This window comes from Cricetulus griseus, chromosome 6, assembly GCF_003668045.3.
Source record: "Cricetulus griseus strain 17A/GY chromosome 6, alternate assembly CriGri-PICRH-1.0, whole genome shotgun sequence".
NCBI classification, from domain to species: Eukaryota; Metazoa; Chordata; class Mammalia; order Rodentia; family Cricetidae; genus Cricetulus; species Cricetulus griseus.
This window is the reverse complement of record NC_048599.1, coordinates 347,891-372,826: the sequence shown is the minus strand read 5'-3', so window position 1 is coordinate 372,826 and position 24,936 is coordinate 347,891. Positions and strand designations below refer to the sequence as shown.

The 24,936-nt window shown below is 42.2% G+C and overlaps 1 protein-coding gene across 4 annotated transcripts in view; it reads left to right on the top strand.

Annotated features, from left to right (window-relative positions):
• Positions 1–24,786, top strand: part of Dnajc5 (DnaJ heat shock protein family (Hsp40) member C5) — a 28,902-nt gene extending 4,116 nt beyond the window's left edge. Inside the window, exons 1-5 of one of the 4 annotated variants that reach the window (XM_027420005.2) lie at positions 7,923–7,943; positions 17,816–17,933; positions 18,895–19,108; positions 20,096–20,267; positions 20,704–24,786. In XM_027420005.2, the coding sequence (XP_027275806.1) occupies positions 17,827–17,933; positions 18,895–19,108; positions 20,096–20,267; positions 20,704–20,807 (597 nt within the window). In that variant the 5' untranslated portion in view covers positions 7,923–7,943; positions 17,816–17,826 and the 3' untranslated portion in view covers positions 20,808–24,786. Of the gene's footprint in view, positions 1–7,922; positions 7,944–17,815; positions 17,934–18,894; positions 19,109–20,095; positions 20,268–20,351; positions 20,427–20,703 lie in introns of those variants that run through there. The other 3 variants (XR_003486266.1, XR_003486267.1, XM_027420004.2) reach the window with 3 other exon arrangements.
• The last annotated feature ends 150 nt before the right edge of the window (positions 24,787–24,936 follow it).

Genomic DNA, 24,936 nt, shown 5'->3' with positions numbered 1-24,936 from the left:
GTACATTATAGAAACAAAATTATCTCATTCTTAAATAGAGTGAGGTCAGGTTTGGGAGAGATCTCTGAAAATTCTGCATGACCAATTTCTTCTCTACTGATCTGTATGTGGTTTTATTTCATTCCAAAATTACTATACATTTTTCACAAGTGACATTTAGTTTGTGTCAGAACTTTGTTGTTTATTTCTAGACTTGTTTTTTTGAGACAGTTTCCCTGTAGCTTTGGAGCCTGTTTTGGGACTAGCTCTTGTAGACCATGCTGGTCTCTAACTCAGAGATCCACCTGCCTCTGCCTCCCTAGAGTTGGGATTACAGGTGTATGCACACCCCTCATTTTTAAACATTTTAAACCCCCTCTTAGATTTTGTGATTTTTGTGATGTATGTGATGTATTATGAATGCTCAGTGAATGTTCCTTTAATCTGTGTAAGCGAATGTTCCTCATTATCATGAGTTGTTGTTTTTATTGTCAGTTTAATTGCTAAACATTAAACTTGTGTGAGTGAGCATGCGTGTACGTGAACACACACGCGCGCGCGCGCGGTGTTTTACACGAATTATGCAGAGTTCTTTTATGTGTTCTAAGGAATGCTTGCCTATTAGCTATAAGGTTACAACCCTGGTGAGTCAGAGGATTGGAATGAGGATTTGCTGGGCGATGGTATCAGGTGTGTCCCATCCAGGCTGACTTGGATAAGAAGTGTGGCCATTTTAGAAATCTGCCTTAGGTGGTTGCTCTTTTTATCAGGTAGAGTTGACTGTGTTCCAGTGAAACCTCATGGTATTGTTGCTATGAGTCAACCTTAAGGAACAGGTTCTAAGTCAAGGGCCTAGAGTTGTAAAATGGCAGGCTCCTCTGACACTCTTTCAGTGAAGGTGAGATAAAGGGTGGGACCAGGAGGAGTGGCCTGAGCTCTGCAAGGGAGGTGTTGGTGCCTGCCTTTATTTTCTCTTATTATAGGAAGGAATTAGAAGGCTTGTTGAGTTTGTCTTAAATACGAGTGCATTTTATTGTAGTTTTTTTTTTGTCATTTTTAAGTCTTTTTTTTTACTAATTTATTTTTAATGTAGTTTTTCTTTGACAAATTGTTAGAATTTAAATGTTATTTTTTTAAAGTATATTACCAATTTTTGTTCTCCTCTGGTATTTGTGTCTTTTCCCCTTTGTTTGCAGTGCCTTGTATAACTCTTTGACTTTTGCCCAACCCAAGAAGCACCCTTGACATTTGTTTAAGTATGCCTCACAAGGGAAACAAATTTTCTTAAAACCTTTTAGCTACTGTCATGTCGCTGTCTCCCCACCCACCCACCCACATACACACAGAGGGTTTCTCTGTAGCTTTGGAGCCTGTCCTGGAACCTGGCCTCGAACTCAGAGATCTCTGCCTGTCTCTGCCTCCCCAGTGTTGGGATTAAAGGCATGTGCCACCACTGCCTGGTCCCTTTTAGCTGCTCTTGAACAGCTTTGCCCTTCCTGCATGGAAAAACTTTTGTAGAACCAGAAGACGTGTGCTGAAGGTGGCATGGAGTCCTAGGAGGTGTCAGAAATTTATCACCTGTAGTCTTCATTGTATTAGAACTGTGAGTTTGGCAAGCCAAGTGTTTCATACAAATCATTTCAGTAATTTTATAAGTATGGGTGTTTTGCTTGTATATACATCTATGCACTGCTTTGTGTGCCTGGTACCAGTGGAGGCCAGCAAAAGATGTTGGAATAATTCGAACTGGAGTTACATGCAGCTGTGAGCTAGCATGTGGGTGCTGGGAATCAAAGCTATCTCTCCAGACCCCCTTTTAACAATTTAACAATTTTAAAGCAGTTACCCACCACTAGTTTCCGAGTGTGTGTGTGTGTGTGTGTGTGTGTGTGTGTGTGTGTGTGTGTGTGTGTGTGTGTGTGTGTATTTTTAGAGACAAGGTCTTGTGTTTCCCAAACTGTTTCTAAGCTTTCTATGTAGCCTGAGGATGACTAATGAAGCTAAATCCACAGAGCTCCCCTGCATGACTTGCAGACAGCTCTTCCTTCACTGGTGTGTTTTCAAAGTAAAAACATGCAGTCCTTTCCATGAATGTCATTAAAAGTGAAATACATGTTATAGTTCAAGAAAGTACTATGGTAACAACCATCTGTAGATGTCATAGCTTAAAATGGCATGATTAAATAATTATCTGATGCTGGTTTGTTACATTAATGATACAATGGGCAAGAAAATGTGGTTATTTCTAGAGTATATATATAGCATTTTCAGATAGCTGGAATTATGAAATGATTCCAACACTGCTAGATTTTTGTTAATTCCATATAATATCTAAGACAGATTAATAGTACAATCACAAATAACACTTAAGTTTATTGTTAATTTGATAATTCTCATAATTTAATGCATAGAAAAAACCTAGTTAATGTAGTATCCTTTTCTTTATTAATTGATTGATTTGGGGGGGGTGGTCTCTGGTCCTAGTTGTCCTGGAATTCATTATGTACATCAGGCTGTAATTTTATTCTTTTAATTAAGATCTAATTACATAATTTTCTTCCACCCTTTGCCTTGTTCTCTCTTGAATTTGTGGCCTCTTTCTTTAGCTGTTGTTACACACACATATAAAAAATATAAATGTAACCTATTCAGTCTATTTAGTGTTGTTTGTATGTATATGATTTCAGGGCTGATCACTTAGTATTGGATAACCTGTTAGGGGGGGCTCATCCCAGGGCAAGATTTTTTCTGTCTCAACATTCCTTAGTTTTGCCTGTAGTTCTTTATCTAGGGATGGGACCCCATGAGATCTCCCTCTTCCATGTAGCATGTCTATTAGTGTTGTATTTGTTCAGGTCTTGTTAAGGCAGCCATATTGTTGAGGTATCATGGGTGAAGAAGATTACCTGTTATTCCTTAGATACACTTACACAACAGATTTCTGAACCCCCGTCTCTTGAAATCTTTCTGCTCCATTTTCTAAGATGTTCCCTGTGACAGAGGAGTTGTGTTGTTGGTTTATCAGCTGGTCTGGATACCCCATGATGAGTTATTTGTTCTTTGCATTTTAACCAAATGTGGGTTTTTGTTGTTCTTTGGTTTTGCTTTTATTTTCAGTTGGTTTTCTCTAATGGTCTTTGGTACAAACTGACCTTGGTTTCTTAGTCTTGCTGCTTCTACCGTCCATTGCTGGAATTACAAGGGTATACCACCATGTCCTATATAATAGCTCTTTTTAGTAAGAAGTATCTTTTTGAGATATTCTAAGGGTCCACCTGAGAAATTCTTGATTTTGAAGCTGGATGTGTGCCCACAGCCCTAGCATTCAAGAGGCTGAGGTACAACAATTGAGTGTGTGAGACCAGCTTGGGCTGCAGCAAGGTCTAGATAGAATCATTTTGAGAAGTTCATCCAAAAACAATCAAACAAACAAATAAAAAACCCCAGGAATTTAAAACATTAATCAAAGCAGATCACAAGTCACTGTGAACAAGTCATTATTCATTTAACAACCAACTAGTTAATGGTTGAGATCATTATTTTTTTTAAAGATTTTATTTATTTATTATGTATATAACATTCTGCTTCCATGTATATCTGCACACCAGAAGAGGGCACCAGATCTCATTACGGATGGTTGTGAGCCACCATGCGGTTGCTGGGAATTGAACTCAGGACCTCTGGAAGAACAGCCAGTGCTCTTAACCTCTGAGCCATCTCTCCAGCCCCGGTTGAGATCATTAAATACTCCAAAAACGCCTCATTGTAAAGTCTTGTTAGATTTGGTTTTATGTTTATCAGTGTTTTTTCCTGTATGCATGTATGTGCACTCTGTGTGTCAGAAGTGTTGGATCTCCTTGAACTAGAATTACTGATAGTTGTGAGCCACCATGTGGGTGCTGGAGACTGAACCATGGTTCTCTGCAAGAGCAGTACATGCTCTTAACCTCTGAGATGACTTTCCAGTCCTGAATCCATATGCTTTTAATAACTACTGAATTTTATGGAAAACTCATAAGCAGTTCTCTCCTACTCTTAGCAATTGGTACATCTTTAAAATTTACCCTCTACAAATCTCCTACAACTTTGTTGTTTTTGTATTCGGTTTCCCTCTTCAATTTAAAATAACTGGCCATTGTATTTTGGGACAAAATTATTTTCTCTTTAAATGAATTTTATTTTATGTGTAAGGGTGTTTTGCCTGTACCACATGCAAGGTTGGTGCCTTCAGAGGTCAGAAGAGGGCATCACATCCCCTGGAGTGGTAGTTATCAGCACTTGTGTACTGGGGGTGCTGGAAATTGAGGTTGGGTCTTAACTGCTGAGCCATCTTTACTCCAGCCCCCAAATTACTTTTTCTCTAAACAGTACATTTTTGTGCCCTCTTGCTTTTCATTACCAAAAGTGCATATAACCTTTTATATTTGAATGTAGGATTTCCTTCATTTCTCTGATTACTTTTGGATCTATTAGAACTCTTACACAAAGAAGGCAGCACTTATAAATGGCTTGACATATCAGTAGTCTGTAGTTTGGCAAATCTATGAATCCCAACTGCTGGAAGCATGTGTTTTCTTGTAGTAAAATTTGCCAGTATGGCACAGGACATAACATTTGCTAAGCTATCTTTAGTCTCTGCAAAAAAAAAAAAAAAGGAGGCAAATATTTATCTTTGTTTGATTTGCTATGCCAGAGAATTTGTTGTTTGTTCAGGTTTCCCTCAACTTCAACTTTAGATTCAGTCTTTGTATTTCGGGGAGGGATGGCTTAGACAAGATCTCACTATATAGCCAAGGCTGGCCTAGAACTCTTGATTGATCATCCTGCCTCAACCTCCCAAGTATTAGGATTACATGTATGGGTCCCCAAGCCCAGCAAGTAGGAATCCCTTTTCAAAAGGCATATACCTGAGGCCTCTAGCTGTGTACTATTTAATCTTGGATGCAATTCAGTTTTTAAAAAATGACTTAAAGTTGATGAGCTCACAAATTTGTGTTGCTTCATTCAAAGAGAGAACGCATCCATGACCCCACTTGCTTTTGGAGAGTCATGGACACAGTGATCTTGGTAGGTTATCTTCACTGGGCTAGTCAGTACTGGGGCATGGGTGCTTGGAGGAATGTCTACTTGGAACATTTGCTTGAGACCTTCGATCCTGACACTAAACCCTTAAAACAAAATCATAGACAAACAAGTTTGAGTAGATTTTGAGTAAAGAAATGATTTATGCGGCTGGAGAGATGTCTTAGGGGTTAAGAGCACTGACTCTTCTTCCAGAGGTCCTGAGTTCAATTTCCAGCAACCACATGGTAGCTTACAATCACCTTGAATGAGATCTGGTGCCCTCTGCTGACATGCAGGCAGAAGACTGTATACATAATAAATAAAATAAAATAAAATAAAAACTATAAAAAAAATGATTTATGAATTGGGCAGCACTCTGAACCAGTAAAGGTGCAGAGAATTCCACCCAGCCACTAGGCAGGTGGCATTAATATACATAAAAGAAAGTGTGGCACACAGAAACGGCTTAATTTGTTACAGCCTAATTTCAGCATGTCTGTTTGGAGTATGGTGTGTTTTAATACTTACCCTTTGAAATTTGGTGTGTCTTTCAGTTTGTCATGTTACAGTTGTTTCTGATTCTAGGTTACATGATGGTTGGTTTCCAACAATAGTTGTAGGGAGACGGTCACTTTTAATGCATATTCATTTGCTAATTTAAGATAGTCCTCGGGTGGCATATACTGGCCAGCTATATACCCAACATAATGCCACTTCTATCAGTTATGTTTTCCATTAAAACATTCTGTGTCATCTATAGTACTTTCATGAATTTTGACTTAGGTATATTTGTCTTAAGCTTCAGAATGTTTTGGGACCTGCCTTATTGGTACATTCAGTCCATTATACCATAGGAACTAGACCATGATCGGGAAGAATGGATCATTCAGTTGGCAACATCCCATAATGAGCAAGGTAAAGGCAGCATTTGCAGTGCTCTGAATGTGTGTCCCAGAATGTTTAAATAAATGTAGTTGTCTACACTGTCCTAATAGAATTTTGGGTTTACTATGTTTTCTTGTGTTTTGAAACAGTTTTCCTATGTAGCCTAGATTGACCTTGAACTTGAAATTCTACAGCTTTAGCATCCCTTCAGGACAGATTACAGTATGTACTACCATGATAACAGTCCTGAGTATTTTTATAAGTGTATGCTATTTGTAGTTAAAGATTTGAATGTTGTATATCTTAGTTTTATTTTCTGTTGCTGTGATAAAATACCCTAGCAAAAGAGAAGGGGTTTGTTTACTGTACAATTTGAGGTTACAGTCCATCAATTTTTGGAAATCATGATGGTAGGAACTTGAAGCAGCTAGTCATATTATATGCACAGTCGGATGTAGAGAACATAAATTAAAGTATGCTGGTATTCAGTTCATTTTTTTTCTTTTACATAGCCCAGATCCCATGCCTTAGTGAATGATTCTTGTCTCCGTGTAGACAGGAAGGTTCTTAATTTTGTGAGCAAGCACAAAACACCTATTACTTGAAAGATACTGGGTTTTTTTGTTTGCTTTGTTGTTTGTGGGGAGGCTGAGACAGTATTTCTCTCTGTAGACCAGGCTGGCCAGGAAATTAACAGAGATCCACCTGCCTCTTCTCCCAAGTGCTGGCATTAAAGGTGTATATCACCACTGCAAAAATGAAATATGCTGGTTTTATTGTGTTCTGAGTTGTTGGCTTCCTCATACTCTCATTGGTGGCTGATTTTTAAATATTACAGCATGGATTGTAGTTTAAAATTGCCCCCCAAAATTAGGAATAACAGCATTGTATTTCATTTTTAGTAATGTATTTAGTTTTTTGTTGTTTGGTTTTGTTTTTTGTTGTTTTGTTTTCCCCCTCCAGATAGCATTTCTCTGTATAGCCCTGCCTGTCTTGGATCTAACTCTGTAGACTAGGATGATCTTGAACTCACAGAGATCCACCTGCTTCTGCCTCCCGGAGTGCTGTGATTAAAGGTGTGCACCTCTACCACCAGGCTAGTGATTTCATTTTTAGCAAAGCTTTTCTTCTACAATATGGGCCAGTGTGCATAAGGCAGAGCAGTAGTAACCTGCCTGTCTCCTCAGTGCTACATTTCTCACCAGAAATGTTTGCAGCCTGTCCTTTCTGTGCTGTATGACTGTCACACTTGGTGTAGTTTGTTGTTTGTTTGCTTTGTATCTTTATGTGAAATCACAGTTATGTGGCCTCTTTTCCTTTCTGATGAGGTTAATACTGCTTGTCAACTGGATAGGATCTGGAATCATTTAGGAGACAGATATCTGGCATGTATGTAAGGAGGTGGATTTTAGTTTGGGTTAATTAATGTGGGAAGACCTACCCTAAGAGTGAGCCGGAGCCATTCAATGGGCTAGGGTCCCAGACTGGATAAAACTAAGAAAGCAAGCTAGATACTTGTTCTCTGATTTCTGACTATGAATGCAACATGGCTAGCTGCTTCTTGCTCCTGCCACTATGATTTCCAAAAATGATGGACTGTTGCAGACAGCCCTTTAGTCCCAAATGAACACACAGAGGCTTATGTTATCTATTTGGCCGATGGCTCAGGTGTCTTATTAGCTAACTGGCTCTTAATTATTATTTAATTACTATTATTTAATTACTTAATTATTATAAATTACCCATTTCTATTATTCTGTGAATCTCCATGTGATCTTGGCTTATTGGAGAATTCCCGGCATCTTATCTTCCTGGTAGCTACATGGCGTCTCCCAGTGACTGTTTCTCTGCGTCCCTCTCCCAGAATTCTCCTAGTCTGTTTGCCCTGCCTATACTTCCTGCCTGGTTACATCCTGCCTGTCCATTGGCTGAAACAGCTTCATTCATCAACCAGTAAGAGAAACATATTCACAGAATACAGAAGGACAGCCCGAATCAGACTGTACTCTCAAACTGTGAGTCAAAATAAATCTTTTCTTCCATAGATTGCTCTTGTTGGGCATTTTGTTACAACAATAAAAAAAGTAACACGTTCATCCTTGGCTCTGATGTCTGTCCTTTCTGTGATAATCCTCCCTCCCTAGGTCTTTTACAGCCCTTCATCATAATTAGACTTCTGTATCAAGGAACTGAACTTGGTCCTCGGCAAGAGCAATATGTGCTCTTTACTGTTGAGCTATCTGTTAGTATTCAGGCATCTGTACTGGTCTGCCCTTGGGGTTCTCACAGGATATGCTCTCAGCTGCAGCCACTAAGAGCACCACCTATGTACATTCATTTAAGTTTCTTTTTAAAAGGGCCCTGCCTACCACCTCTCACCCCTCCCATCTCCCCTCCCCATCCCCTCTCTCCTCTTCCCTCCCTCTCTGCCTGTCTCTCCTTCTTTCTCCCTCTCTGCCTCTCCAGTCTCCCCTCTGCCCCCCTCTCCCCCTTTTCCCATTCACTCCCTCCCAATAAAAAAAACTCATCCATCCAAGCTCTGTCGAATGTCATCTTTCTCTTGAGTGCTGCCTTATTAAAATTACAGCTAAGTTCAGTTAGCATTTTTCAAGTTACAACAAGCCCCTGGTCTGCTCACAGAATTGAATAAGAACAGGCCTTGTCCATGTAGACACAAGAACCAGTTTGCAGGCAGGAAATTCTTGACTTACGTGTCCACAGCAGGATGTATAGGATGTATTAACTTTGTGATCTGTATATTTTTTTGGATACTTTCCCTCCTTTTAAACTTGGCTGGGCAGTGGCCTTCAGGGTTATGCTTGTCCAGCCCAGATCCTGGGTTAGCCTGAGGTAAGCAAGGAGAAGCCAGAAGTATAGCAGGGAAGCTCTGAGAGTCTCTCTCTCTCTCTCTCTCTCTCTCTCTCTCTCTCTCTCTCTCTCTCTCTCTCTCTCTCTCTGTGTGTGTGTGTGTGTGTGTGTGTGTGTTAATACAGGATCTTACTGTGTAATCCAGGATAGCCTCCAGCTCTCAATATTTAAGCTTTCCAAGTGTTGGAATTTCAGGTAGATACCACCAAGCCTATAATTGAATTCTCCTAGTCCTTAAAGGCTGCCACACTTGCCCAAGACTTCATGTTGAGTGTTGCTCTTTAGATGTCAGTCCTTAAAGCCTGTTTGACTAGATTGGCTGCTGGGTGAGGTGCCAGGATCCATTTTTCTTCACTTTCCAGTGCTGAGTTGTTGTATGCTGCTGAGCTAATTTTTATATGGTTACTGAAGATCTCAGCTCAGGTCATGTTTGCATAGCAAGCATTTCACTCATTGAGCTATCTAAGGCCTTCAATTAGTTTCTTAATTATAGACCTTCTATTTAGGTCTTTGATCTATTTTGAATTGATCTTTGTATGTAGTGATAAAATAGGGATTTAGAGAATAGGGATTTTTCTATATATTGACATTCCTAGCACAGTTTTTGAGGACTGTTGTAACAATAAGTCTTTCTGCTGAGCTGCCCATGCCCTTCCGCCACGTGGGTGCTTTTTGCCAGGCTGCCTGAGTTCCACCCGCCACCACATCAAGGTCCCAAGTAACATACAAAGACTTATATTAGGTACAAATACTGCTTGGCCAACTGACTAGGATTTCTTTCTTGCTAGCTCAGCCTTTTTTTTTTGGGGGGGGGGGCAGGGTTTCTCTGTGTAGCTTTGGAGCCTAACCTGGCACTCACTTTGGAGATCAGGCTGGCCTCGAAATCACAGAGATCCACCTGCCTCTGCCTCCCAAGTCCTGGGATTAAAGGCGTGCGCCACCAACACCTTGCTAGCTTAGTCTTAAGTATCAACTATAAAGACTCAATTGGACGCCAGCTTCTGGCGTCTTCTTTTGGCCGGGATCACATGACGGCCCAGAGCAGAGAGCAGGAGGAAGAGCGAAAAGGAACTACTTTCTTCTTGCCCTTGCTCATATACTGAGTCTGCCTGCTATGTCATGTTCTCCCTGGATCTTTTACTACATTTCCCAGAATCCTCCTTGATTCATAGTTCCACCTATCTTGCTTCCTCATTGGCCAAGTAGTACTTATCAACCAATAAGATAATCATATACACAGAAGTACCTCCCCCATCAGACTGTCATTTCTCCAGTGTAGCACGAATGATAAAAACCCAGAGACAGATATTGGGGTTCAAACTGAAGATCAGAAAAGCAAAGCATTTAAGCCACTAGAGATTTCTTAGCTCTACCAAGACTCAGACCAAAGGGGGGGGGCATTCCTGTCTTGAGAGTGACTGCAGACTGCAATGCTCTTACCAAAACTCAGTTGCTGTTCCAGACTACACTGAGCTTCTGCTTTATATTCCTCTCTAATGCTGCTATCAAAGGTTTCAGCTCTGTTTCTCTTTTAGAGTAATTCTCATGTAGCCCAAAGTGGCCTTGAACTCACAGAGATCTACCTCTGAGTGCTGGGATTAAAGGTGTGGCCACCATTGCCCATCCTCTATGACTAACTAGTGGCTTAGCTCTGCACTCTGATCTTCAGGCAAGCTTTATTAGATCATAAAATATCACCACACTCCAGTATGTTTTTTGACAACTTCAGTGGTTAATCTTGATTGAAAGTCACCATGGAAACACTTTTCTGGATATATCTTTGAGAGTGTTTGCAGAAAGATTTAATTAGAGAAGTGGAGGTATACCTAAATGTTGATAGCACCATCCCATAGGCTGAGTCTGAATGCAAAGTAGAAAGCTGTGCGTTGCTATTTATCTTTTTACTTCCTCATTATAATGTGACTGGCCACCACATGCCTCACTGCCCACTGCCATACTCTCCTGGTAATGATATACTGTGTTCCCTGAAACTAAGCCAAAATAAACTTTTTCGTCAAAACCAGTGTGATTTGTAGATTTATTTTTGTCTGCTCTGTTTGTTCCATGGTTCTTTCTCTGTGTTGATTTTTATGTAAACCAGTATGTTGCTATTTTGGTTAGTTTGCTTTGTGGGGTTTTTTGTTGTTGTTGTTGTTGTTTCTTTTTTTTTTTTTAGGCAGTTGTGAGCTGTGAAACATAGAACTGAACTTGGGCGCTTTGAAAACTAGTTCATGCATTCTTTAACCACCAAGCCATAGCTCCATCTCCCTTTAAATTTTATTTATTTAAGCTGGGTGATAGTAGCGAATGTCTTTAATCCTAGCACTCAGGAGACAGAGGCAGGCAGATCTCTGAGTTCAAGGCCAGCCTGGTCCACAGAGTGAGTTCCAGGACTTATAGGGCTGCACAGAGAAACCATGTTTTTTTGTTTGTTTTGATTTTTCGATACAGGGTTTCTCTGTAGGTTTGGAGAGTGTCCTGGAACTCTTCTTTGAAGACCAGGCTGGCCTGGAAGTCAAGAGATCTGCCTGCCTCTGCCTCTGCCTCCCGAGTGCTGGGATTAAAGGTGTGTGCCCGGCGAGGAACTCTGTTTTGAAAAACAAATACTTATTTTTGTTGTCTTGTCCTTTCTTTTTCTTTTTTAAAGTAAGGTTTCTCTACAAAGCCATGGTTGTCCTGGAACTCACTCAGTTTTAGAATGGTTAAGATGAAAACCACAAGTGACAGCTCATGCTGTTGAGGATGTGGAGCAATAGGAACACTCCATTGCTGGTGGGAGTGCAATCTTGTATAGCAGCTGTGGAAATCAATATGGCAGTTTGAAAATTGGGAATTAATCTACCTTAACCCAGCTATACCACTCCTGGACAATAGCCAGAGGACACTCCACTATACAACAAGGACACCTGCTCAACTATTTAGATGGAGTTTCTGTTCTGCCAGGTCCCACAGCTGCTTTGCCCCAAATACACAGAGACTTATATAAACTGTTTGGCCTATGTCTTAGGCTTCTTACTGGCTAGCTCTCTCTTAATTATTAACCCATAACTATTAATCTATGTATTTTTACATGGCCTTATCTTACCGGAGAAGGCTACAGCATGTTACTTCTTCAGCATTTACATGGTGTCTCTCTCTCCTGCTTCTACACAGAATTCTCCCTGTCTGGTAGCCCCATCTATACTTCCTGCCTGGCTACTGGCCAAACAGTATTATTTATTCATTAACCAATAAGAAACACATACAGAAGGACATCCCCCATCACAACTATGTTCATACTAGCTTTATGCATAATAGTCAGAGAGTAGAAACAACTTAGATGTCCCTCCAGTGAAGAATGGATAAAGAAAATATGGTACATTTTCACAATGGAGTGCTACTCGGTTGTGACATCATAATTTCATCCTTTGACAAGGTTTTCATTACAAATTGAATTTTATTAACACATAAAGCTATTCAGATTTTTTTTGTTGTTGTTCTCACCCTTGGTTAATTTCAGTCGGTTCTATTTTTCCATTTATTGGCCTTTCCATTTTCTTGGCAGGAAGTTGGTCAGTGGCATCTTACACTCCCTGCAATGAAGTCTTTCCTGGGCTTTCTGTCTTCTCCTTTGTTTCTTCATCAGTCTGTCTGAGGATGTCAGGGGAAACAAAGAAGAAGAAAAAAAAAGAAGCTGGCATGGTGGCATACACCTTTAATTCCTGAGATTAAAGGCAGGCTGATTTCTGAGTTTGAAGCCTGTCTAGCCTATATTTTGAGTTCCAGGCCAGCCAGGACGATATAATGAGTCCCTATCTGAAACAAAGATGATAACAAAAGACCATGCACCCCAAGTAAGCAGTTAGTGCTTCAGGAGACACCAGCTCTAGGTGTCCTGGAACCCCATTCTGTGTCTGCCTGGACTTAGTTTTGATCTCATAAATGAATGGCTCGGTCCCAGCACTGACACTATCAAGTCTTTTGTTTTCTTTTGCTTTTTGACCAACTAGCCAAACTAGTCAGTATTCCTATAACCTCTGCTATATTGGTTACTTTTTTATTGCTACTAAGAACAAAAGCCTTTGTAAAAAAAAAAAAAAAATGTCTCAGGTAATCTGCCCTCAGACCTTCTCCATTCTCTATTACCCCTGACCCAGTTCTCTAGCACTGTAACACAATACCAGGGTGTGTGTTCGAGAGCATGCCTCTTCCCCCACCACCCCAGCTTCTGCAGACCATCCCTCCATGGCCATTTCTTTCTGCCTCATTGCTGTGACCCAGCCCCAGCTCAGGTGCCAGAAGATCAGCCTCCAAACACCCATAAGCATTTCCCTGTGAGCACAGTAGCTGAGCAGACAAGTAAAACCGGCAACACCCAGCCAACATACTCTCCAAAAATCCAGAGAGGAATTAGAAAACCAAGGAACAAAACTCCCACCCAACCAAGATGAACCCAGAAATCAGCACCTAGACCTATAATCATCCCAAACCCAAATGCCTAAGCACCAGCACAAGAACACTATATCAGCCAGGGAAATGTCTCTATCAGAGCCCATCTATCCTACTACAGCAGGTCCTGAGTATTCCAATATAGCTGAGGCACAAGAAAAAAGACCTTAAAACTGACTATATGAAGATTATAGGGAAAACACAAGCAGTTGGAGGAAATGGATAAATCCCTCAAAGAGAGCCAAGAAAACACATAGTTGAAGGAAACAAAACTGTTCAAGACCTAAAAATGAAAATAAAAGCAATAAAGGAAACACAAACCGAGAGAATCCTTGGAATGAAAAATTTAGGAAAGTAAACATCACCAACATAATACAAAATACAAAAGACAGAATCTCAGCCATTCAAGATACAATAGAAGAAATGGATGTATTGGTAGAAGAAAATGCTAAATGGCACTAAACATTTAGAAAATCTGGGACACTATGAAAGACCAAATCTATGAATAATAGAAAGAGGAAGGAGAATACCAACTCTAAGGCCTAGGAAATATTTTTAACAAAATCATAGGTGAAAATTCATAGGAGTTGCCTATAAAGGTACAAGAAGCATCCAGACACCAAATAGGACCAGAAAAGAAAATCCCCTCACACAGTAAAACACAGAATATACAGAGCAAGAAAAAAATATTAAAAGCTGCAAAGGAAAAAGTTTCAAGTAACATAAAGCCAGACCTATTAGAATTATACCTGCTTTTCAGTGGAGACTTTAAAAGCCAAAAAGGCAAGAAGTGCCAGCCCAGGTTACCCAGCAAAACTTTTTCAATTACTATAAATGGAGAAAATAAAATATTCCTCAACATGGAGGATAGACATTGCTTCAGGGTAGGAGGTTGGAAAAAGACATTTCAAGCAAATGGATCTAATAAGCCAGAAAAATTGTGTCTCTTGAAAAACCAAAAGGAAAGAGTGGAAAACATCTTCAACTAAATAGTGTTGGCCAGACTGGATGTCAGCATGTAGAAGCATGAAAATAGATCCGTATTTATCAGCCCTGCACAAAACTCAAGTCCAAATGGATCAAAGACCTCATCATAAAACCAGACATACTGGTTGGGTGGTGGTGGTGCACTCTGGAGGCAGAGGCAGGCAGATCTTTGTGAGTTTGAGGCTAGCTTTGTCTACAGAGTGAGTTCCAGGGCTACACAAAGAAACCCTATCTTAAAAAAACAACCAAACAGGGCTGGAAGGCTGGCTTGGTGGTTGGAAGCACTGACTGCTCTTTCAGAGGTTCTATTTTCAATTCCCAGCAACCACATAGTGGCTCACAACCATATGTAATGAGATCTGATGCCCTCTTCTGGCCTGTAGGCATACATACAGGCAGAACACTGTATGTATAATAAGTAAATAAACCTAAAAATAAATAAATAAATAAATAAATAAATAAATAAATAAATAAATAAAGACACATTGAACCTGATAGATGAGAAAGTAGGGAGCAGCCTTGAATTCGTTGACACAAGAGACATCTTTGTAAACATAATGCCAATAGTGCAGGCACTAAGATCAGTAATTAATATGACTTCATGAAACTTAAAAGCTTCTATAAGGCAAAGGATATCATCAGTCAGGCAAAGAGGCAATCTACAGAATGGGAAAAGATTTTTACAAACTTCATATCTGATAAAGGTCTAATAGCCAAATACGTAAAGAACTCAAGAAACTAGATAATAAAAAATTAAGTAAAAATGGGGGTGCAGATCTAAATAGAATTCTCAATAGAGGAATTAAAAAATGGCTGAGAAATAGTTAAATGTTCACTGTCCTTAGTCTTAAGGGAATGCAAATCAAAACTACTTTTTAGAGTCTGTCTTAAACATGTCAGAGTGACTAAGATCAGTAATACAAGTGACAGCCCATTCTGGTGAGGGTGTTCAGCAAAGGGAATACTCCTCCATTGTTGGTGGGAGTGCAAACTTATACAACCACTATGGAAATCAATATGGTAGTTGCTCAGAAAATCGGGAATTGATCTACCTCAAGACCCATCTGTATCACTCTTGGGCATATGCCCAAATAATACTCCATCCTACCACAAGGACTCAACTATGTTCATTATGGCTTTTTTTTTTTAAAGAAAAAAAGATTTTATTTACTTATTATGTATACAACATTCTGCTTCCATGTATATCTGCACACCAGAAGAGGGCACCAGATCCCATTACAGATGGTTGTGAGCCACCATGTGGTTGCTGGGAATTGAACTCAGGACCTCTGGAAGAACAGTCGTTGCTTTTAATCACTGAGCCATCTCTCCAGCCCTCATTGTGGCTTTATTCATAATAGCTAGAAACAACTTTGATGTCCTACAACTGAAGACTCAATAAAAAAAATGAGATAATTTTACCCAGTAGAGTATTACTCAGCACATTGGGGGCAGGGAGACAACATGAAATTTGCAGGCACATGGATGTAACTAGCAATAAATCATCCTGAGTGAGGTAGTCCAGACCCAGAAAGACAAATGTGGCATATATTATAAGTGAATATTAACTGTTAAGTAAATGATAACCAAACTACAATCTAGAGATCCAGACAGATTAGATAAAGAGGATGACTATGGGAGGAAGCATGGATCTCCTTGGGAAAGGGGAAATAGAATAGATTCTGTGGTTGTACTGGAAGTGGGAGGGATCAGTTGGGGGGTAGAGATGTAGAAAGAGAGTGCTGGGAGAGGGACACCTGGAATTGGTGGACACTTGCAGAATGGTGTGGAAACCTAGTTAAGTGAAAACTTCCTTGTAGCAAGTTGGGTTTTTTTTTTTTTTTTTTTTTGTATTGCCAGCTCCCAAATAATGACAGATTGATTATGGAAGCTTGGCCTTAGCTTCAGCTTCTCCCACTAGCTCTTTGGAGTGGGGGTTTGAGGCAGGGTTTCTCTGTGTAACAGCCCTAGCTGCCCTGGAACTCTCTTTATAGACCAGACAGAGATCCTCCTGCCTGTGCTTCCGGAGTTCGCCACCACACCCGGCTTCCACTAGTTCTTACAACTTAAATTAACTCATTGATTTTAACCTATGTTCTATTGTTAACTCATTGAATTTAACCTATGTTCTGTTGTGTGGCTCATTTCCTCATTTCTCCATACTGCTTTCTCCACCCTTTCTTTGAGTCCTACTTGTCCCCAGAAGTCCCACCTAATGCCTCCTGCCTAGCTATTGACCATTCAGCTCTTTATAAAACCAAACAGTGAAACATCTTCACACAGTGCAAAGGAATATTCTGCAACACTTCCTAAGATCTGTGAGGATGGCACCAGAGAGGACACCTCATAATGGAGGACGTAGAGTCTAAACTGTCTGTCTTTTGTAGACAGGCAAGGCTTCCAGTGGTGGGACTGGGTTACATTTGGTTGGTTTTTGGCTGAAGAGGTCCAGTAGAGATCTCTAAATGCCAGCTGATGCTAAGACAGAAGGTCACTCTCTGAAAACTGGAAGAAGAGCCCCATTGCCAAGGACTTCCACACAGCACCCTGAATATAGAGAGGTCAAGCTGATGTGGGCTTGGAGCCTTACCCCTAGTCTTCCATATGAGAAGGCACTTTGCAAGCAGTGGCAAGAAACTGGGACCACAACCCAACCACTAAAATCTTCGCCTACAACCTTTCCTGCCTATAGGATGTCCTGGGGAGTGGTGGCATAGAACTTGAGGGAGTGGTCAACCAGTATTTGGTTTAACTTGAACTGGAACTGGATAGCACAGAGATATAGAGTAGAACCAGACAGACAAACTTTAAAAAAAAAAAAAATCAATGAAGTGATTCCTAATGATATTCTGATATACTCATAAATGGAAGCCTTGTCCATTTGTCATCAGAGAGGCTTCCTCCAGTAGCAGATGGGGAGTCAGCCAGTGCAGAGACCCACAGCCAGATATTCGGAGAGGAGTCTATAAATTGGAGATCTCCATTGCATCCCTCCTTTCGGAATAGGGGGAGGAAAGACTTAGGAGTCAGAGGATTTGGAGGATACCAGGAGAACATGGTCCACTCAATTAAGCAGGGTTCAAATGGGCTCCCAGAGACTGAAATGGCAAGCACAAGGCCTGCATAATTCTACACCAGGTCCTCCTGTGTGTGTATGTTATGGCTCAGCTTGGTGTTTTTGTGAGGTTCTTATAGTGGGAATGGGTGTTATATTTGACTCTTTTTCATGCTCTTGAGACTCTCTTTTCCTCCTAATTGGGTTGTTTTTTCAGCCTTGAAATGAGAAGACTTTTGAGACAGTCTTCTGTGCATCCTAATCTTGAACTCTTCATCTTCTTGTCCCCACTCGAAATCATTCAGGATTATAGGTAGATTCAATCTGGTGCCTTCAAAAAGGTAGATACTTTGAAGGTTACAAATAAGGGGTTATATTAAAAGATGGATATACAGGCTCAGTTGAATTTGTACTTTCCTCTTCTACCATATGAGTTGTGGGACTCAAATCTAACTTGTCAGGCATGACAACAGTGCCCTTATCCACTGATCATCTTGTTGGCCCAGGTTTTGAATTTTTCTCCATATTTTCCTTTATCTTCTCTTGTAGATTAATCTAACATGGCTGACCAGAGGCAGCGCTCACTGTCTACCTCCGGGGAATCATTATATCATGTTCTTGGGCTGGACAAGAATGCAACCTCGGATGACATTAAAAAGTCCTATCGGTAAGCGGTTGTGTTCCAAGGAAAAACACAGATAGATCCTCATCTGGTTTCTTATATAGTTTATCAAGAACCATGATGTATGTTTTTCTTGGCAGACTCCCGGCAGTTGCATTTCATCCTTACATGTATAGTTTAATCCTAAAACTTAAAACTGTTATACTGGCCATGCATGGTGGTGCATTCCTTTAGTCCTAGCACTTGGGAGGCAGAGGGCTAAGTGTATCTGTGTATTCAGGCCAGCCTGGTCTGCATACTGAGTTCCAGGGCAACCAGAGCTATGTAGAGAGGCCCTTTCTCAAACAAACCCTGTTACACTGGTGTTCTCTCGCAGCAAGAAAATACGCACATTTGTAAGATATTGCCAACTATCCTCAGACCACAGCATCAGGATTTGCACCCTGGGCATAGACAGAGCCTTTATTGTGCTAAATACTGTACTTTAACAAAATGGTGAGGGTGGTTTTGGTTTTTTTTTGTTGTTGTTGTTGTTGTTTTTTGTTTTTTCCTGTCATGGCTGTTTGACTGGACTTGAAGAATATAGCTTTTAGGTGCAGTGTTACATGGTAACGTAGAAGGGGAACTGGGGAATCTTCATCTCAGACACTCCTATGGTTTTCTATTTGTGTTGTCCTAGAATGTCATTATTATACACTTCTCTGTCATCACCTAATTTGTCAGATATGCAGTTAACTGGCCAAGATGCTAGGAGTTGGCAGTAGATTTTCCTTTGAAAGCAGGAGTCAGTACCCTTAGTACCTCAGGACTCTCCCTTGTGAGTGTATCCTAGTAGGGGGGTTACCCTAAAGCAATTACAGAGACTGTCTTTTTCACTATGATGAGCCAGATCTCTGGAAAGTTGAAAATAGAAATGCTAATGGGTGAGCATCTCTTCCCTTGGACTCTGATAGAGAATTGTGAAATGCAAGACCAAGGTAGAGCCAGGAAATGGTTTTGGTTACAGGAAGCTGGCCCTGAAATATCACCCTGACAAGAACCCTGATAACCCAGAGGCTGCAGACAAGTTTAAGGAGATTAACAACGCCCACGCCATCCTGACAGATGCCACGAAAAGAAACATTTATGACAAGTACGGCTCCCTGGGGCTCTATGTGGCCGAGCAATTTGGGGAGGAGAACGTCAACACCTACTTCGTACTCTCCAGCTGGTGGGCCAAGGTGAGGATGGAGCAGCAGTCATAGTGGGCTGCCACACTGAAGGCATTGAAAATTCTAGTGCCAGTAGGACTATAGATGCTGAAAGGTTGATGCCTCCTTTCTCTTAGCGTGGTTTCTGGTCTGGAGCTGTCCTCTGTGTGCTGTGTAACTGGGCATGCTAGCACATTCATGGCAGGCACAGTGCACAGTGTACATGGAGCAAAACCATTTTGCATTGACCTGATTTTCTCTGAAGCATGGTACCAAGTTACTAAAACGATTGAGATAGGAAACAATTCTTTCATCATGATGTGAGGAGCCTTTTTCTTATCAGGGGAGACTTAAAAATCTCACTTTAGAGTGACTTAGTTTGTTTTATTTTTAATTTATTTTAATTTCTGCTTTCCTTGTCTGTCAGTCATATACAAAGTCAGAGTAGTCTGTCCCATAGCCCTTAGGTATAGGAAGCCTGATTTTGGCTTTTACTGATTAGTCTTCAATCTTTATAATTTTAGAGAGAAATTCATTATAGATTTATAGGTGGGAATTTAAGAGGGAGAGAGCCATGCCATTTGAGTTAGCATGGAGGTCAGATACATTGCAGTCCAGTACACAGCTATATTGCAGAAAGTTGGGGGTGAGACTTCAGAGAAAGATTAAGGTGCCCAAAGTACTAGAGAAAGCATACACTTAGGCTCTAGCCAACATCTGGACAGAAAAGAAATAGAAGAGAACAATAAGACAAAGTTAAGCCTTTCTGGGTTCAGAAAGACAGGCAAACTCAATAGAACCTCATGGCAGCTTGTGCTCAATCCCATCTTTACATATGACTTCTTGCTCTATTTTTCTTGCCTTTACCCTGCAGATTTACTCTGTAGCCTTCTCCTAAAAGATACCCTTAGCATAAGCCATATATTCTGTAGCTCTTGTCCTGTCTTCTCTAGGGAGGTTCTTGTTAATGGCCTATGGGCCCTTGAAGCTGTACAGTGCCAGTATTCTCTTTCTCAGGCCCTGTTCGTTGTCTGTGGCCTCCTCACGTGCTGCTACTGCTGCTGCTGTTTGTGCTGTTGCTTTAACTGCTGCTGTGGAAAGTGCAAGCCCAAGGCACCTGAGGGTGAGGAGACAGAATTCTACGTATCGCCTGAAGACCTGGAGGCACAGCTGCAGTCTGATGAGAGGGGTGAGTGCCCACCCCAGGACCTTGTGAGTGTGTGGGGTGGAGCCAGCACTGGCCCTGAACAGTGTCAACTGTCTTGTCAAACAGGAGGGCACTGACACTGTGCCGAGAGTGTTTGTGGTGGCATCTGGGACTGTTGAGGTGTGAACGTGGACACTTGAGGTAAAGCAGGTGCAGGGAGCTGTTCCTGCCCGCAAACTCTGGTAGCCGTAGATCTGAGGGACTAAAGGCTGGGAGGGTGACAGGCAGGTGGGGAGGGCCGGGGGCTGGTTGACCTAAGACTGCTGAGGAAAGTGTGTTGTGTTGGGTGGAGGTCAGCAAGTAGCCTCTCCCCTGAGTGTCTGTCCAGGTGGCCGAATGACGTGATGCAAGGACCATGTCGATGGGCACACATACGGCTGCTACCCTTGTGCCATGAGGCTGCCTGCTTACTTTTCAGAGGCTACAGACACGCCGATCGTCATACAGCCGGCATCTGCCACAGAGACCACCCAGCTGACGGCTGACTCCCACCCCAGCTACCACACCGACGGGTTCAACTAAATTCAGGAGAGGCTGTGATTAGAGGATGAATCAGCACCTGGCCACTGCAACCTTAGAATCATGAACTGTAGTCACTGAGATGGGGAGGCAGCCGTCAACCTGACCTGCTGTGGCTGGTCAGGGTCCCTCCCACCTCCTCTAAGCCCACTCATCTGTCAAACCTTGATACACGAAGTGCGTAGCATGCAGTATTTAAAGCAGTGTAGCTACGGTCTTCTTCTGTTTTATCCTTTTTTTAATAGCATGTATGGGTTATGTTCAGTGTCTGTGTTGTGGATGTGCTACAACTGGGCTGAATTAACTGGATGGTAGTGCTTTCTTGGGTTTTCAGCCAAGTGAGTCCAGTGAGGTTCAGCTGTCTCCTTGTGCTTACAGGAGTCAGGTAGGCACCTGGAGCTACATCTCCATGTTGGCCTCTGTGTCCTGTGACATGGTCTAGTCCATGGCTCTGATCTCATCCTCAAGGCTGCAGACAGGGTTCTGATTTCACCTGCGAAGGAGGGAGCTGGGCCCCATCCTCCCAGGCACCACCAGCATCAGTCGTTTGCACAGTGTTCGTGTTGGGAAGCTTTCATAGGGTCTCTGCATCATCACTCGGCCTCGTGACAGTTTTCCTGTGTTAGATCTGCTATGGAGAGTGCAGGTATGCCCCTTCTGAAAGTGGGAGCACACTCTGTGTAATGTTTCTATCTTGGGTCTCCTGGCCTTGTGGACTGAGATCCTATCATTGGAGGCATGTCCCTTGCTGGTGTGTGGGAAATCATTTGTCTCTGTTCTGCACCTTTCCAGGTCAAAAGCTGGATTGACGGGGCCACAGCCTCCTTCCCTCATTCCTGGGTCATCTTCCACATTCCTTCAAGCCAACCTTTTTAATCTTGTTTTTGGACTTTAAGAACCACAAATGGTAGCACCTGTCACTTAGTCATAGTCAGAAAGTCTTGGAGTCCAGTTGTGGGTGGCATATAGCTGCTTATAAAGAGTTTGAGTGCCCTGTGCTTGCCAGAGCTCCATCCATCCCCCACTTGCCTTCGCTTCCACTTGTCATCATCATGCCTCTGCCAGAGCTGAAGTGTTGGGTTCCTGGGGTAGGTGACTGGTCCCTGGTGACCCTGGATCAGAAGGGTTGGCTACTAGGGAAGCTATGGTAACAGTCACTCGGCCTGAGATGCCAACTGCAGGCCACAGAATTTCTTTGTGAACCTCTCTCTAGTCAGTATTTCAGTCTTGGTCACAGGGTACCATGGTGGGTGGAGTTGGAAAACATGGTTACCAGGGATTTGGAACCACCCCACCCTTTTACAGTTAGCTGGATTAGCTACACCAGACTCCAATGAGCCAGGTTCCTCCAGAGCCTTCCTGCTGGCTGCTGCTGACCATCTGCATTTCCAGTACAGATGAAGAAGGAGAAGGCCCATGTGGTGGCTCAGTGGCTCAGACAAACCACCATGTGTTTCCGAAACCCACCCTGTCCACCTCCTGACCACAGCTCACCAGGGCCTTCAGGGACCAGATCAGGCTGACAGGAAGTTGCAAGAAGAGGCAGCAAACCTGGCAGTGTTTGTGGGTACCTGTCCAGGTCCCGGGAAACAATGATGCCAGGATTCCTAGCTGACCCTATAGGAGAACTATATGAGCCAAAAGCTGGAGTCAAGGTCCTTCCCTGGTCTTATTGGTTTGTTTTGTTCTTTAAAGGATTTTAGGGATATTCATTAACATACTCAGAAATAATTTGCAAACATCAGATCTATGGCTAGATGTAGTGGGACATGCCTGTAATCTCAGCACTAGGGAGACTGAGGTAGGACGACCTTGAGTTGTAGGCAAGTCAGGCTTTACACAGTAAGACCCCGACTCAAACAAACATAGTAGGAGAATGAGAAATTTGTTGCTGGACCCATTGTTGAAATGGTGGAAGAAGAGAGGCCACTGGGTAATCTGGGGTGCAGGTCTTGGTGCCCATAGGTAACTGATGAGTAGAGAGCTGCCATCTGGTAGCATGTCCCTCCTGCATGTGGCTCTGTGGCCTTTCCCTCACATCCTAGTGAGCCAGGTCCTGAACTGGGACTTGTGCTGTTAGGTGAGAGCACAGAAGTTGAACCTAGTGTCTTTTGGAACTTGTAAAGCTAAATAAATCATGTTGAACTTGAAACCATCAATATGTCGAACAGTTTCAAGGTGATAATAGTGATTGCCAAGGCCAGTGAACTCCCTGACCTATCCCTGTATGCAGACTCCCTTCAGGGTTTTTACTGTGTTGATCTAAGGTCTCCTTGATTTTATTTGCCCTGACCTAAGCATAACTGGTGAGTCTCAGGATCAGCCTAACTATTCCTGACCAAATACTATTAAATATAAAGACACACACACACTCCCCAAACTCCTATACTGGTGGGCAATGTAGATGGTGCTGTGGTGTATTGCCAAGGGAGTGCTGGAGTCTGTGCATGGAACTTCATCCAGTGCAGTGGATATCCCTTCAGGACCAGAAACTGACCACATCTGAGAGACCCTGGGGACCCATCTCACCAAGGCTAGAATGTAGATTTCTGTTTGTTCCCAATGATGTGGTCTTTCCTTGTCTTCCTTTTGACTGTATTTTTAAATTACTTTAGATAATTCTGTGCAATGTTTATAACCCTTCCTAGTCTTCTGATGTTTGGTTAGCACAGCTAGCACCCAGCTAGGACCTGTTAGAAAAAGAAATCAGTGCTTACTGTGGTTAGCAGGAAACTTTTCCAAGTTGTTGGTTTCTGGGTTTGTTCCCGAATCATAAAGACAGTCTTTTCTCAGATGTTCAGATGCCAGGTTTTTACTACCATCAGTGCCCATTGTCCTGCTGACCCATGGCTTTTATTCCAGGTGAACCTTGTCCAAAGGAGATGCCATTGTTGTAGCTGGTAGTCTCCAGAGATGGTGACCCAATCATTCAAGCTGTCCCTGGAGGGTCTAGGTGCTGTGGTATGGAGAACTGGTGGGCCATGACCATCTTTCTTTGGCCTTTAATGCACCTTTTATTGAGGGATAGCTGTGAACAATGTAAAACATGACTGATCTCATTCTTTTCCCAGTGTTTTGAGCTGTGAACCCATGTGTCCCAGCACTGGCCTGTTCCTTTTACTTTGGTTGAGTTATCCTCCTATGGAAATAGCAAAAGCTACATCTTACTATCCTCACAAGCACAGTATGTGTTGTCATATGCTGTGAATGTGGGCTATGGTATGTGTTGGTGTGTGTACATATGTGTATATGTATATATCACGCAGCAGGCCTGTCATGCTGCTGTTTGGTGGCAAAGCAACAAGTACAATAAAAGTCGGCTCCAAAACAGCCTGCGGTTTCTTGGAGTGTTGGGCAGGGGTAGGGTCTCCTGGCAAAACACAAAAGGAAAACCCTAAGCTTATTGTGTACATATAGGTACATGTACCTGAATGCACTACATAGGCCCTGGCCAGCATTTGGTTTCAAATATGTATGTTGGGCACAAGGGTGACCATATCAAATAATATTCCTGGGGACCACAACAAACTTACCCGACCCTCAAATATATGAGGTCTAGAAGCTTTCCTCTCTTGAAAAACTTGAGACCAATTTATGAGCACCCGTTAAAATCAGTGACCAAGGTGCATGTAAAGGGTAGCCTGGGCAGGGGTTTTCTGCAGTCAAGAAAAGGCCCTGCCTAAGTGCCCATAGGCTGTGCTGCTGGTAGATAATTTTCTAGGTTAGTGTTTCATGCTAAGTTGGGGGAACAAATTTTCACTTAAAGATAATTTTTAAGAGCTGAATGCAAGTGCATGGAAAGCTGTACTAATTTTAACCACAACTGAAGTCTGTATACAGCAGAATACAAGCTGCTGTCTGCCCCTCCTCCCCCCAGGCTAACTGACTTTGGCGTACCTCCAAGGGCCAAGCTGAAAGCTGTGGTGGTTCCGCATGGTGACCTGTCTAAATGTTGACCTAAAATAAATGTTTTCACTGCAGACCAGATGTGTGTCTTATTAGTGATTCCTGCCTAATTCTGTTCATGAATTTGGCACTGAAATGGCACCTGATGTTGGCCCCTGCTGGGTCCCCTGTGGGCTGAGGCCTCGTTTTCTCATTCCTGGTCTAGCTGTGAACACCCCTCCCCTCA